At 42.3% G+C, this 14863-nt stretch overlaps 1 protein-coding gene across 2 annotated transcripts; it reads left to right on the top strand.

The window, feature by feature from the left end:
• The first annotated feature begins 1860 nt into the window (after window positions 1-1860).
• RBBP7 (RB binding protein 7, chromatin remodeling factor) lies at window positions 1861-14339 on the top strand. Of its 2 annotated transcripts, XR_004060591.1 has the most exons (13): window positions 1861-2067; window positions 2286-2430; window positions 4186-4328; window positions 4784-4957; window positions 5266-5381; window positions 5939-6099; window positions 7002-7128; window positions 7218-7295; window positions 7861-7937; window positions 8848-8905; window positions 9418-9528; window positions 11606-11816; window positions 14311-14339. XR_004060591.1 is itself a non-coding variant. In XM_030945064.1 (12 exons), the coding sequence occupies exons 1-12, from the start codon at window positions 2052-2054 to the stop codon at window positions 10373-10375; spliced, it is 1266 nt and encodes a 421-aa protein (XP_030800924.1). In that variant the 5' UTR covers window positions 1861-2051; the 3' UTR covers window positions 10376-10798. The 2 variants fall into 2 exon arrangements, 1 of the variants encoding a protein (XP_030800924.1); XM_030945064.1 differs by lacking the exons at window positions 11606-11816; window positions 14311-14339 and adding an exon at window positions 10316-10798.
• The last annotated feature ends 524 nt before the right edge of the window (window positions 14340-14863 follow it).

The raw sequence follows: 14863 nt of genomic DNA on the forward strand, positions 1-14863 counted from the left end.
TTTTTAAATTGGTAAGCCATACACAGGTATAATTCCAATCTGTGCAGGTTAAGGTAAAGATTAATATATACTTATTTAACTTCATCAAAAGATTTCTGGTTTTTAACACTCTGGTCAGAAAAGCAATGGTTTGTTAGAGAAAGCTTCCAGTTGGAGGAGCTGGCTGCCTCCCTCAATCTTATTCCCTGATTCCCATGCTGCAACCTTTGGCTGCTGTTAAGAGCCTCGGAATCGCCTGCCTTTGCTAGACATAAACATTTTCCAGACCTGGATTCCTTGTTTGAAAAACTGGTGTCCAGACCCTAGAAGGCTCAGTCCATGAAGAGTGTCCTCACAGAGGGGAAATTAAAATGAAATGCCAGCTATTATTTGGCTGTTTCCCTCTCTCTCCTGTCACCATCTATAGCTGAGCACAGTGAGCTCCACTTCAGAGTTGATTTCCTTCCCTTCTGGGACTCCAGGCATATGAGTCTTAGAGATACAGGATTCATCTCTGTGAGTTTAACCCTGAAGCAAGGATTCATCTTAAGACTGTAATTTACAGCATGGCAAGAAAACACATGCTATTTGGAGCCAAAAAGTTCCTCTGAATCTTTAAGGGCATTTGGGAGAATCTAACCTGATTCTTAACTGCCTCTATTTCTATTATTGTTCTGGAAAGTGTTATTAGCTGCCAGAAAGATCTACCCTGGTTAAGGCAAGTGTTCATTTAAGCTGAATTGAAAGCAGTTAAATTAAATCATAGAATCATAGAATGGGTTGAGTTGGAAGGGACCTTAAAGATTGTGTAGGTACAATGTCCCTGGCCAGGGCAGGGACACATTCCACTAGACCAGGTTGCTCAGAGCTCCATCCACCTGGCCTTAAACAATCTTTTGTCCACTGATGGCTGAAAGGAGAGATCAGCAAGGCTGGGCAGGCATGGTGGTAAGGCTGTTTGATTTGGATGGTGGTAAGGCTGCATGTTTGAGTTGTACATGGCTGCTTAAACAAAGCCATGCCACTTGCCAGGGTATGAGACACCACCACTGACCCCATTAGGGAGCGATAGAATTTAAAACTCTGGTAGCACTGACTGATCCTGTGTGTGTGACAGTTCAGTAATGCAGTTCAGTGCCTTCCATGCCAAAACTGCAAATAAAAATGGTTGAAAAATACATTTCTTCTAGAAAATTAAGCAATATTCAACACCATTGCTGAAAAAACAGTAACTATTCACCTGTGGCCACTGTAACCATTTTCAGTTACAGATTTATTTACCTGGTCTAGTGGAGGGCATCCCTGCCCAACAGGGTAGTTGGAATGAGCTGATCTTTAAGGTCCCTTCCAACCCAAACCAGTCTACGATTCAATAATTCTATCATTTCTAGTTGCGAAGGGGGACCAATATCCACGTTTCTAGAGCGATTTAGGCTCATTAGGTTAAGACTCAACAGAGGCGTTCTCGGTGGCTTTACCTACAGCCCCACCTCGCGGCCACAGCGCGGCACAGCGGCCTCAGCGCGGCACAGCGGCCTCAGCGCAGCACAGCGGCCACAGCGCGACACAGCGGCCTCAGCGCGGCACAGCGGCCTCAGCGCCCCACAGCGGCCTCAGCGCCCCATAGCGGCCTCCGCCTTCCCCAGGACCCGCCTTCCCCAGGACCCGCCTTCTCCCGGACCCCGCCTCCGCCTTCTCCCGGCCCCGCCTCCGCCTTCCCCCGGCCCCGCCTCCGCCTTCCCCCGGCCCCGCCTCCGCCTTCCCCCGGCCCCGCCTCCGCCTTCCCCCGGCCCCGCCTCCGCCTTCCCCCGGCCCCGCCTCCGCCTTTCCCCGGCCCCTCCTCGCCTTTCCCCGGCCCCTTCCCGCCCCGCCCCGCCCCGCCCTAGCCCAGCGGCCCTTTCAGGGCTGCGGATCCTGCCCGCGGCACCCTCTCCCCTGTGCACCGTCGCCTCTCCTCCCTCCCGCCCGCCTTTCCAGGGGCTCCTGAGTGCGCTCCCTCTCTCCTTCCCTCCTTCCCCGTCTCCTCCGTTTCTCCCTGCCCCTCCGCTCCCTCCCGCCGCGTCCCTCCCGACATGGCGAGCAAGGCCGGTAGGAGCCCCGGTCCCTCTGCCCGGCCGGGCGGTGGGGTGTGGGGGTGCGTGTGCCCGGGGATGGCGGAGCGGGGCTGCAGTTCTCGTCCCGCCCGCTGCCCCCGAGGTCCTGCGGGACCCCCGCTCCTGTCCCGTGCCCGCCCCGGTGGAGCCCCGGCCGGGGCTGCGGCCCCGTTCAGCCCCTCCACCCTGGCTTCATCCCTTCCCTTCCTGCAGCGCTGGAGGACACGGTGGAGGAGCGTGTCATCAGCGAGGAGTACAAGATCTGGAAGAAAAACAGCCCCTTCTTGTACGACCTGGTGATGACACAGGCCCTGGAGTGGCCCAGCCTCACGGTGCAGTGGCTGCCTCATGTCAGCAGGTGAGGGACGGGAAGGTGCTGGGGAGGCGCTCGGCTCCTTTCCTGTTAACCGTGTGTGCTGAGTGCCTTGAGGATAAAAACCATGCAAGACGAGAGCAATTTGGGTTAGACTTCTCTTTGTTATCTTGTAGCTCTTTATTTTGCTTACAGGAAAAGGGTCACAAGTTGATACTTCACCGACGTCTAGATTAGCCTAGCAGGTGTTGTGAGGTGTGAACATAGAAATCTTTCTCAGTTTATTTCTAAATAAGAGATCTGGTGCTCATCTATAGTTAATTCTGATCGAGAAATCTATCTACTTAATTAGCTCATTCTTGAAGACTGATTTTGCTCATTTGCACGGTATATATTGTTCTATCCGAACTATAGTATCTGTAGTATAGTATAAGCTTGATATCTTTTAAGTCTGGACTTAAGAGAATATTCTAAAACTGGTTCTTTGCATCCTGGTTTTGTCCCTGGTTCATTGTTGAATTCATGTGTTTAAATTTCCCATTCTTCCACATCCCCCTGAAAAAAATTGTGGGTTCAGTTTTATTTCTTAAAGAATCATGAAGATGGGGATACAATCTGTTCATGTGCCAACTACTGCAGGACTTAAATTGTTGCAGTAACAACTCAGGGCTCCACTGAGGTTGTGGACAAGGACTGGTGTAATGTGGATTTTAGGTAGTTTTTAAAATACCTTGTGTGTGAGCTTCATACAGTTATCAGAGGATGGTCTCTTTCTTCTGTTAAGTTCCACTTTACATATGGAATGTTTTACACGTTGGTTAGGTGATCACTTCATTTGGGGTACCAGAATGTTTGGGGATGATGTTGAGAGATGTGAGCTAAATTGTCATGGCATGGAGAAAACGCAGTGGGGATTTGAGGGTGTGGAGCCCTTATGAGGAACACTTCTGCTTGCCTCGTATTTTGCAGATTGACTTAATATTCATTTTAAAACCTGGTATTTCCAATTATCCAGTGTCAAAATATGTAAGCCATTTAAGGCAAGGACTGCCTCTTTGTATGGCATCTGACATGATGGGACACCTGTTCCTGATGCAAGTAAGTGCATGTGCGTTGTGTTTCTTGTTTGGCTTTGTATTTTTTCCTCCTCTACATTTGGAAGTGGTGTAGTTTATGATTACCCAAATGGTTCTGGATTGCTTGGATTCAGGAAACATAATTAGTTTGTTGCATTCAAGAATGCAGAGGTTGCTTGGTTTTTACTGCTCAAATTTGTCCTTTCAGAGATGAATGGCACCATCCATCCAGCTGTTCACTTTTAACTAAATGTTGCATTCAAACACCAGAGGAGAAATTTGATTCTAGTTCAAATAAATGGTAAAAGCTCCTAAGAGAAGTAGCTAGAATAGGTTGCCACTTGTCTCCTCAAGATTTATGTTTTATGGAAAGGAGTATTGATTGTTTCCTAAATCAGTTCTGTGAGACTCTAGGGAAATTAGACCAAAGTAGGTATTGGTGTCCCCTTTAACTGCTGTGCAAGCTGTCCCTTTCAAGCCACAGTGACAATGTTGACTGCCTTGTATTGTCACTCAAGCCTTACTGGTTGTGTCTTTGGCTGGCTCATGGCAGAATCCAGTTTGCTTTATTACACAGGGTTTGCACTAAAGGGAACGATCTCTTAGGGAGTGTTTCTTTTCTGGCTCCCTGAAGAGGTTTGCACCTTCAGGGTTATTGACACAAGCTACAGAACTTCTGGAACTGAGCATGTGATTTTATTCCAACATTTATTATTCTAAACAGGCCAGAAGGAAAGGATTATGCTCTGTACTGGCTGATTTTGGGAACACACACATCTGATGAACAGAACCACCTCGTTGTTGCCAGAGTCCAGATTCCCAACAATTATCAGTTTGATTCTTTGAAGTCTGACAGTGAGAAAGGAGGTGGGTATGCAGCATTCTTAGGTTCTGTTTGAGCAGTATCATTACTGCTTTCAGTTTTTCTGATAATGATGTTTTAACTTTCTATTAAATATAAAAGTGGACAAATACTTATCAGTCCACACTCATTCTTGACAATTAAAAAGAAGAAAGTTTTTGTTTCAGAAGAGCTTAGGTAACATTGATATGCAATCCCTACTAGAATGTCTACCAGCTCTCAGTTGTGGTGAAAACTGGTACACATCTACCTCAAATAAAAACTAAAGCTCTGAAAGAGGATTCTAAATATCAGAAGTGTTAATGGTATTGTGTTACATGATGTGAGTCTTTCCTAGTCTTTGCTTGTGTTTAATAAGGCGCTACCATTGTTTCTTGGAGTAATGAAGATGCTGTGAAATGCCATTTCAGTAGACTGAAATAATGGATGGGATAAACTAATGTTTTTCTGACAACTGTAGAACTTGGTGACTTTGGATCTGTGACTGGCAAAATTGAGATGGAGGTTAAAATTAACCATGAGGGTGAAGTGAACCGTGCCCGTTACATGCCGCAGAATCCCTGCATCATCGCGACAAAAACGCCCTCTGCTGATGTGCTGGTGTTTGACTACACTAAACATCCTTCAAAACCAGGTGGGTCAGGCTCCTTGGAGCTAAGCAAAATGCCTCTTGTCATAGAGGGGTAAACTTGTGTTTAACTGTGATTGGGACAGAATTGCTGGGCTCTGGGATCCAAAGAAGAATGCCCATATCTTCAGTGACTTTAACTTCCTAGTTATACTCACTTTCATAAAAGAATCTTGGTAGAAACAGCACTCTCTGTAGAGGTTCATGTATGAAGTGTAATTATTGCAACAGAAACAAAGTTCTTGGGTGATAATGATGCTTCTATGAATTGATGTGTAAGGACATGCTAAGTGAAGGAATTTTCTATCTTTCAGACCCAAGTGGAGAGTGTAATCCTGAACTTAGATTAAGAGGACACCAGAAGGAAGGCTATGGCTTATCATGGAACTCAAATTTGAGTGGACATCTTCTCAGTGCATCAGATGATCATGTAAAAAAACACATCTTTTCCCCTATAAAAAAAGCCCAACTCCTAATTTATGCTCTAGTAGAAAATTGGAGAAAATCTGTCCTAATGCCAGCTGTGTATTGTTATGTGGGGATGCTTTCACATATTGTAATTACATTTCTAAAGGCTGTCAGTTGGTTTTAGGCTGTCATCAACCACAAGTTCTTTGTAAGGTTCTTGATGTAAGAACAGAATGTTTTTATAGTTGTCTGCTGGAAAAAAACCTTTAAACTGGATTAGGTCAAGACCATAAATTAGTAAGACTCTCAAAGATCAATAACTAATAGCTTATAAATTTCTTTGTGAACTTTAAAAGTGTAAATTGCTTTTGTGACCTTCTAAATAATCCTTGGGCCTTGAACTTGCAGAAAGCTGATTGATAACTTAGCTCTCATTTATGGCATAGTAAGTGTTCTTTTTCAAAAGCAGAGAACTGCTTCAGGAATGTTGTCTCTTTATATGTAGAGTGTGATTGATTATTTATTTGAAAGACAATACAATCAGAGCCTGCATTTCAATAGAATGTGGCTTATTTACAGACAGTGTGTTTATGGGATGTAAATGCTGGACCCAAAGAGGGCAAGATTGTTGATGCCAAAGCCATCTTTACTGGGCACTCTGCAGTAGTGGAGGATGTGGCATGGCACCTGCTCCATGAGTCTCTCTTTGGATCTGTGGCAGATGATCAGAAGCTTATGATGTAAGTGAGGAGATTTTTGGGTAGGGCTTGCTGTGTCCTGCTGATGCCTTTCTTCAACCTAGAAATGAAACAAAACACATTTTTGAGATTATATTAGTATGGGAGGTTATATAAAAGTGGATCTTTATTGGGGGCCTCCCAGGCAGTTATGGAAAAATGTCCACAAAAGCCCACCCCCTATATGGGGGTGCATACAGTTTTATAAGTTTAGTAAATTAGCATAATTGACAGAAAAAGTACCAATTAGGAGGACAAGTGCTGATGCCATTACCCCCCAGGTCAAACTCCTTCTCTGGAGTGCCCCCCTTGGTACTGGCTGTACTTTGTTTGTGAAAATGTGTCTCCACAAGCTGTTTTCAACCTTGGTAGCCAGGGAGAGCCAAGATAGGACTGGGGCCCTTGGAATATGTTTTGTCTTTCTGCCTAGGGAAAGGCCATGGAAAACTAACCACTAATACAATAGGCTACAAATGTATGTGTTAAGAATACAGAGAATATATAAAAGAAAAAAGGTAAAACCAAAACAGCATCACTGTCACTGGACCTAGTCTACAGCACTTGGATAAAAAAAAGGTCTGAATTTTGGAGTGATTTCATGTAGCTCTTTGTGGCAATCAGCTACAGTGATGGTGCAGATTCACTGAAATCTACATGCCATTTAGTGTGTTCACATCACTTGAAAAGAGGATGTAACTAATATGTATGTCAGCTTCATGGTGCAAGCTGTTCATGTACAACAGACACAAAATACTGAAGGTTTTGGAATGAATGCTGTAGCTTCGGAGTTGAGTTTAGTAATAAAAGCTGTAGTGAAAAAAAACTTCCTATAAAAACTTAAGTTTGTTTGCTTTCCCTCTTTCCTCCCTCCCCCCAACCTTTCCCCAAACCCTTCACTGCCACAGTTGGGACACAAGATCTAATGCCACGTCCAAGCCAAGTCACTCAGTAGATGCTCACACAGCCGAGGTCAACTGTCTGTCCTTCAATCCCTACAGCGAGTTCATTCTGGCAACTGGCTCTGCTGACAAGGTTTTCACTTGTGTGTACTTTACATTCCTGAGCAGTGCAGATGAAAGCCATCATAGTAAAACCAATTTCTTGTTGCTTGTGTCTCCCAGACGGTGGCTCTGTGGGATCTTCGAAACTTAAAGCTGAAACTCCATTCTCTTGAGTCTCACAAGGATGAGATTTTTCAGGTGGGTAAACTACTTACAACCTGTAGAAACAAACCCAAGAAGAGTACTGACTTGGACAAGAACATGGAGATTTGTGTTCTTGCAACACAAATAAATCTGTTGAATCAAAATTCACTATGTTGAGTCTGACAATTACAAACAGTACCATGTAGTTTATTTCTACCTTTCCCCACTTGACTTTGAAGCAAATAGTCAACAACTTAATGCTAAAAAGATACTGGCTATCACTAAGTACAAGTAGAAGATTTCTCTAAAATTATGTGCTGTAGAGAGGATTTGGATTCAAATCTAATTTTGTGAACTTTGCCTATTTAATTAGGTGCAAGTAACGGATTTTTGGACAGATTTCATGAAATATTGTAAATCTATAATAGTAAAATAATTTTGTCTGTTCGGTATGAGAAATCTTAAGACTAAAACAGTTTGTTTGAGCTACTGAATATCCTCTGTGCTGGAAGAAACCTATTTACAGAGTATAGTTAAAAATTAGTGGCCAGGGTGCTGGTTATTCAGGATATGCTTTGGAAATCAGTAACTGCTCCCTGAAGTTGTTTCCTTTCAATAGGTTTACTGGTCTCCTCATAATGAAACCATTCTTGCTTCAAGTGGTACCGATCGTCGCCTGAACGTGTGGGATCTAAGGTGAGGAACAATTCCTTTCTGGTGGTATATGTGAACAGATGGTTAAAAAAGGCTGCAGGCCTGCATTATTTGGCAGGTTTGATGTGTGCTGTTCTCCAGCTTTCCTTGCCTACCTCAGGTCTGGTCTTCTGGGTATAAATCGAAACAGCACAGTACATCTAAAGTTACTTCTCCATCAGGGTTTCTTGTTAATAGTGTTGTTTTCTGTTGTCCACTTGTTGCCTAGATTCAAAAGACAAAACTTGCAACAGTGTTAACATGGTAGGATAAAAAGCAGTTCTCTAATGAAAGCTTTCAGGTGCACAAATATGGCTATATGGCTATGTGTGACAAAGGATTTCTGCAATTTTTCAAAGGTTAGTTAATTAGTTTACCTAGCACGTACATCCAATATGAGATCAATTGGCTCAGTAAAACACCCTTGGGTCTGCTCCTTTGGAGTTGGTCCATGAGTTTCTTTGCCCTGTTTCTTGTTATGTCTCTCAGCTTCTGGTGGAAAACAGGATGTCCTTGTCAGAAATTCTGTTCTTAAAATAAGACTAAACAGAATTTCAGGAATGTGTTAGAAAGGTTTAATTAATTATTCTAAAATGTGAGTGAGGGCAGGAAAAGTACTAGAAATCATACAAATATATATTAAAAATCTACAAAGCTACAAGTATGAAAAAGGCTAAAAATCTTTAGGCATCACATCAGTAAGTGATTTTTGCGTCCATGGGCTTCACAAGTTAAGACTCCATTTCAGTAATGACAGTGCCAGGCAGCTGATGTTTTATACCTGGTGCTTATAGATATTTCACAGTGAGAAACACAAATTGCAAATATGGGAAACAGGCCAGGAACTGTTCCGTTAAGCTGACAGAGAATGCAACTGTCATTTTATTAAAAAGTATAAACTACTTTCTTGCAGTAAAATTGGAGAAGAGCAGTCTGCAGAAGATGCAGAAGATGGGCCTCCTGAGCTGCTGGTACCCTTTTGTTCAGGTTTCAGTGTGCTGACATGCTGTGTGGCAGTGGGATGTCTTGTCACTGTGCTGCTAAAACTGCAGCTGTTCATAAATCTTTTCACCTCCCTGGTTTCCAGTCCATTGGTTTAATTTGCTGTAGGCTTCCTCTCTTCAGTTCTGAAGATTTCCCCATGTCTTGTGTGACTCTAAGTACTGTTAGAGATAATCAGAATGAAATATGGTTGGATTTCACAGCCCAGCCCTGTGTGAAGAGAGACCATTTTGAGGATGTCAGTTGTTGCTGTAATAGTAGGAACTGTTATCTCAAATGCTGTCCCAGCAACTGCATCTGTGTCCATAAGGAGCAAATGGAAGCACTCAAACACCTTCCTTATGTCTGTTGGGAATCTCTAGTAGCAGGGTTTTCTTTGGGTAGTCGTTAGCATGATGAATTTAACTTAAGAATCCTGGGTTTAAAGAGATTTATCTAGAGTTGAAATGGCTTACTGGAGCTTGTGGGGTTTTTTTAACAGTTTATTCATGGAGGACACACTGCCAAAATTTCAGACTTCAGTTGGAATCCTAATGAGCCTTGGGTAATCTGTTCTGTATCAGAGGACAACATAATGCAGATATGGCAGATGGTGAGTGTCACAACAGCTCTTGAGTTACTCTAAAGCTTGTTGTATAAATGAAACTGAAAAGGCTTGTTCTTCTTGGGGCAGCTTGTGCCTTCAAGGACTGAAAGTTGTCTGTGCCATATACTTCTTGATCTAATCAAAAAGTGTAAGACTTTAAAAAGAAAACCAAGACTGAAACAACTTGAATAAAAGCAACTGCTAGTTAATTCTTGATTCCAAGTTCTAGGTACTAATTAACATTAAGATTTATTCTTAACAAAGCAGTTGCAAACTTATATCCAGTATTAGCCAAGACTTACTCTTGCCCCCCACCTCCCCCATATGTTGGATGTAAAGCAGGATGCCTTTTAACTCCCCAGTTAGTTCATACTACTTTACATTACAGGAAATTGATCAGCTATCTTAGAAATGTGGAATAAAGTAATTTGGGACAGACTGAAATGTGTGTCACTGGTCAGGCTTCTTCTTTTAGTACCTGCTCTCGTTTGGTGTGTTTAGACTGTGGTTGAAATAATTCCAAATAAAATGTTCATAATAGGGCTGGTGGTTAAGTGGCTACTGCTTTTGCTGTTGAAATGGAGCGGTGTAAGAAGGCAGCTCTCAAAATGTAGCCACTGTGTCCACATTTCTAAATTTGGCACCCCTTTAAGAAAGGGCAGGGAGAAAATCCCTTCAAGAAGGGGATGATGGTTGTGCCACCTTGGTGTTATTGAGGGTTTTTTCTAGATGAAGTGTAGAAGATTGTTTAAAAACAATTGTGTGTATCACTTGTAATGTTTTGTGTCTTCAGGCAGAAAACATTTACAGTGATGAAGAACCAGATATAACAGCAGCTGAACTGGAAGCTTAAGGAATGTAACTTTTCTTATTTAAGGAACTTCAGGGAATGACATAGTAATGTAATTTGACTACTGTATACATAAAATAAAGCCCTGAAAAAAATGTGCAAAATCAAATACCAAAGAGCCCCACAATTACTGGGCAGAAGCCTTGCATCAAAACAGAAATATTCTTAATTGGATTAAGCAAAAAGCTTGTATAATCAAGTTGTCATGGGATACCCTTGGTTCTGTGGGCACTTTGAGCTGTTGTATACTGTACAGCAGTTAGCTTTAGAGAAAATAAGAATGACTTAATGTCTATGTCTATATTTTCAAATAAACTTTGTGTGTTCATGTAAATAAAATGGTCAAATCCTCACTTTTCATACATAGAAACTGTATAAAAAATACCCTTTTGTATTAATATGTAAAAAGAGCTTTTCCCTTTTACACACCACTTTTGGATTGGTCTTGCATAAATAAAATCTATTTTAAAAAGTGTTTGGTGTGTTAAATGTCCACTGGCATAAGATGAATGCCTTCTTGCATTCAGTAATGGAATAGGATTTAATTGCTGTCTGGTGATAAAGTTATGTATTTTTTAGTTTATAACTTAGCCCACAATTAAAAATCTGGGAAGATTAGAGTTGTTCTCATGCAAAAAACCATTGGAATTCATATTCACAAAGGGCATGGGTATAGGAGGAGGTTTAGGGAATCCAGGGGGAAGAGCCAGTAGGTCTCCTGTCAAGTTCAAGTACAAATCTTGAGCAGACTCAAGTAACTTGGGTTTGGGTGATTAGTGGTTGGATTTTATCTGTTTGTGTTGGTGGGTTTGATGTGTTAGTGTGTTGTGGGGGGTTTTTTTGGGTGGTGGTAAAAGCACTGTCATTTATAATTTTCTTAAGGGTCAAGGTGCCAGTGCCCTCTCAGTGAATTGGCATCACCTGTGTTTGGTTAGAGCCTTCCTGATGCATTTTTTACTTAAGTGAGGTAATTGGGTAGTTGTCTAAAATACATCAGTATCTGAACAAATAATAGACAAACACACAGTTTGCTTCTAAACCTTGGATTGACTGAAAAGCTCAAGAATTTTGCCTGTATAGAAGCAAAATTTCTTCATATTTATCATGGATCTACAGACAGGTGACGGGATTACGTTGGGAGCTGTCAGACAAGTGTAAATGAAGTTTATAGCTCTTAGCTACTTAACACCTTACTCAAATTAATTACTGGCTGTCCTGATCTTTCTGTTCAAGCTGAAAAAAAAAAGATGATAGTGGTGACCAATACTGACATGGTGATACCTTGCTCTCCACTCCACTGGAACTGTAAGAAAGCAGACAACTGGACTCAAGCTGTGTATCTGAAGCTGCCTGTGCTGGCCTGGCTGGGATGGAGTGCTTGTCCATCTGAGCAGTGCTGGGCTGCTGGGGACTGTGGTTTGGATTTATGGCTGGAATGCTGCTGGTAAGGAAGCTGTGCTTTGGTGCTTGCTGGGCAGTGCTTGCACACTGCAGGGAAGGGGCATGGGCTGGGGAGCAGACGTAGCTGGGACAGCTGACCCCAATGGCCAAAGGGATATTCCTTACTTTAGGCCATGCTCAGCAATAAAGTGGGTGAGGAAGGTGAAGAGGGCCTTCCCTGGTGGCCATTGCTTGGATGGTGGCAGGGCATTGACCTGTGTCAGGGAGGGGGCAAGTGCTTTTATTCTCCCTCACCCACTTCTGGAATTCCTCCAACTGTACCCAGATTTTCTTCCTGTTCTCTCCCCAGCCTTCTGGGGAATCTCAAGTGACAGCACATGATAAGCATTAAACACTGAATTCAGAGGTGGTTTATGGTCAGGCCCTACATTCTTTTGGCAATCATTCTGACACACACAGCTCTTGAAAAGCAGGAAATGAAGATGTCAATGGCCCAGCTTTCTGGCAAAACAGAAATACTTCCCTGAGATCAGGGTGGTGGATCCTCTTGGTACAGATAGAACATGACCCCTTCCTGCTGCTGGTCCTCTTCAGTGCTCACTTCAAGGAGACCTCCTGGCTGCAGAGCACAGCTCATCCCTAGAATTGGTGATGCCAGCTTTGTGTGTGAAATATGGTTGGGGTTGTTCAACAAGCACTATGGCAGAGTGGTCTTTTATTGCTAATAAAGCCAAGGACCACTACTGTTGTGCATCACAAATTTCTGCTCCCACTTTTCCCCAAGAATGGGATGGTTTGCATCACTAACTCCTCTGAAGATAAACTTGACAGAAGTATTTGTGAGGAGCTGCAAGGCATTAAGTGTAACTGATACTGAAATATTTTGGAAGACTGATATCTATACAACAACAAACCTGAGTGTGTGTAACCTTCCTGCATTTTGCTTCAGTGTGGCAAAAAGCAAGTTTGGGTTTTTCCTTTACTGTGTAGGAAGAACTGTATTTGCTTTTATTGTAAAATGCAAGACCCTTGAGAACCTTAACTGTGTGATAACAGGTAATTTTTGCTGTGTAGCTGCAGTTTATGCCATTATCCATACTATACTTTATTGTCTTCCATGTGTATGTGATGCTTCTTCAGCACTTTCAGCTGTAAACTCTCTACAGGGAACAAGGATTTAAGTCAAACACCCAGTCTGACCTATTGCTTTATGGCTGCTGAGCTGTTTGGTGGGGTAGAGTCTTCATAATTCTTTCAACATCAACTTTTGTCTTGTGAATTTCAAACCCAAACCCAGTTTAAGCAGAATCAAGCATGGATAACAATGTTTTGAGAGTTCAACTATTCTTCCCCTTTAAAAGGCAATGGATAAAACATCAACAGTGCATAAAATCCATATTCTGGAGAAAAGGGTTAGGAAAAGAGTCAGTAACCACCCAGCAGGAAACAGCAGATGCACACAGCCAGCAAAAGCTTTGATGAAAAGGATTTATAAAACAGGCAGCATGACCAAGATCAAATGGTTTTATATGAATACAGGCATAAAGGGTAGAAACCAACCAAACAACTCCAACAAATTACATGGATTAAATACCAGTAGCATCATGGACTTGGCAGAACTGAGGTAGTTATTTTGATGCTTAACACCAGGACATAAATCTGGTAGAAGTGATAGTGAACTACATCAATATGGACTATTTGCCACATGGCTGTATTCAGATACATTTTAAAAATGAGTGACTTAAATTCATTTTCTCAGCTTGAAATAGCACGAGATATAACAGAGTATTTAAATTTGTAAAGGCTCTAAGAGGTTACTTTCTTGAAGTAGAGCTGTAGGAGCAGTGTTCTTGGCATAGCCTGGAATTACACAAAGGCCTGCTTCAAGTGTCCCAGTCCATGAGACAAGTACAGCCCAGATCCCTGTTTGAACAAGAAATCCAAACCAACATGCAACCCCAAAGCTAAAACATAACAAACACTTCTAAAGGAAATTAAAATAAATTCTTCAGGCACCACAGTATTCTTAAATTACTTTAAAGTTCAGGCTCAATGGGTGCCAGACTCAGCAAGGTCTGTAAAAGCTAGCACAGTCAGATGAGGCTGACTTAGGCTTTTAGAAGGAAACACAACCTTCCTTCAAGAAGAAATAGCTCAACAAGAAGAAAAACGGTGGAATTATCAAAATTTAAATGTAAAACTTAACCCCCAACCAAACAAAACCAAACCAGAAAGGAACAAAAAGTATCTGTGAGGATTAACTTTGTAAAGGCCTAAACCCAGGTATCTCTGCCAACATCAAACACAGGTGCCTGAAGGACTCAGAATGCAGCTGGTGAAAAAGGTTCTCCCCTCAGACCCACTCTTCACTAGGATAAATACAGCTCAAATGTGTGTGCACGTCTCCAAGTGCATTAGCAGGAGAGACTTAGCACTTGATTGAAAAAAGGAAAAAGCCAAATTCCCCAGCTATTAACTGCGACCAAATTTCCCTCTAGCAAAAGCTTGCAAATCTGACCAGTTTTTGTTTTAGGAAGACTGGGGAGATCCAAGGAAATAATACCAGATTTGACCTCTGTACCAGCATGCACTGGAAGAAAGGAGGGAAAGAGGTGTTTACACAGCAGCAGAGGCAGCACCTTTGAGGAGACTGAGATACAAAGGAATACTTTGAAGTACAAGGAGAACAACTAAGACCAGACAGTGTGGTTGGATTTCAAAATACTTGGCACAGCTCTAGAAAAGACTCAGGGCTAGGACCCCTGCTGCTCACTTCTTATGCAATGGTATTGGCAAACAAGTTAAATGTTTTTAAATTAATACTATCTGCATAGAGTCATCGAGCGTGTTAAGAGTATGGTGTTGTAGAGCAATTCCAAATGCTACCTAGAAAAAATAGACACAAAGGAAAACTGAACTCAAAACCAGCTCCAAAACAAAACCCAGTTTAGGGAAGTTGCCAAATGTTAGAGTATATACCAAAAAAGGCAAACAGAACACTTTTCAGTATTAGGAAACTCGGAAGGGAGTCTACATTAGGAACAATTGACCCCACAGAGTACGACAGAATGTGGAGCACTTGATGAACTT

Source organism: Camarhynchus parvulus, chromosome 1, assembly GCF_901933205.1.
Source record: "Camarhynchus parvulus chromosome 1, STF_HiC, whole genome shotgun sequence".
In the NCBI taxonomy this organism is placed as follows: Eukaryota; Metazoa; Chordata; class Aves; order Passeriformes; family Thraupidae; genus Camarhynchus; species Camarhynchus parvulus.

What these genes read in the sequence shown, in the direction of transcription:
- RBBP7 (XM_030945064.1), top strand. An exon ending in TGGCTGCCTCATGTCAGCAG is followed by an intron (nt 2,431 to 4,185) that starts GTGAGGGACGGG and finishes TATTCTAAACAG; the next exon opens with GCCAGAAGGAAAGGATTATG. An exon ending in TCAGTGCATCAGATGATCAT is followed by an intron (nt 5,382 to 5,938) that starts GTAAAAAAACAC and finishes GCTTATTTACAG; the next exon opens with ACAGTGTGTTTATGGGATGT.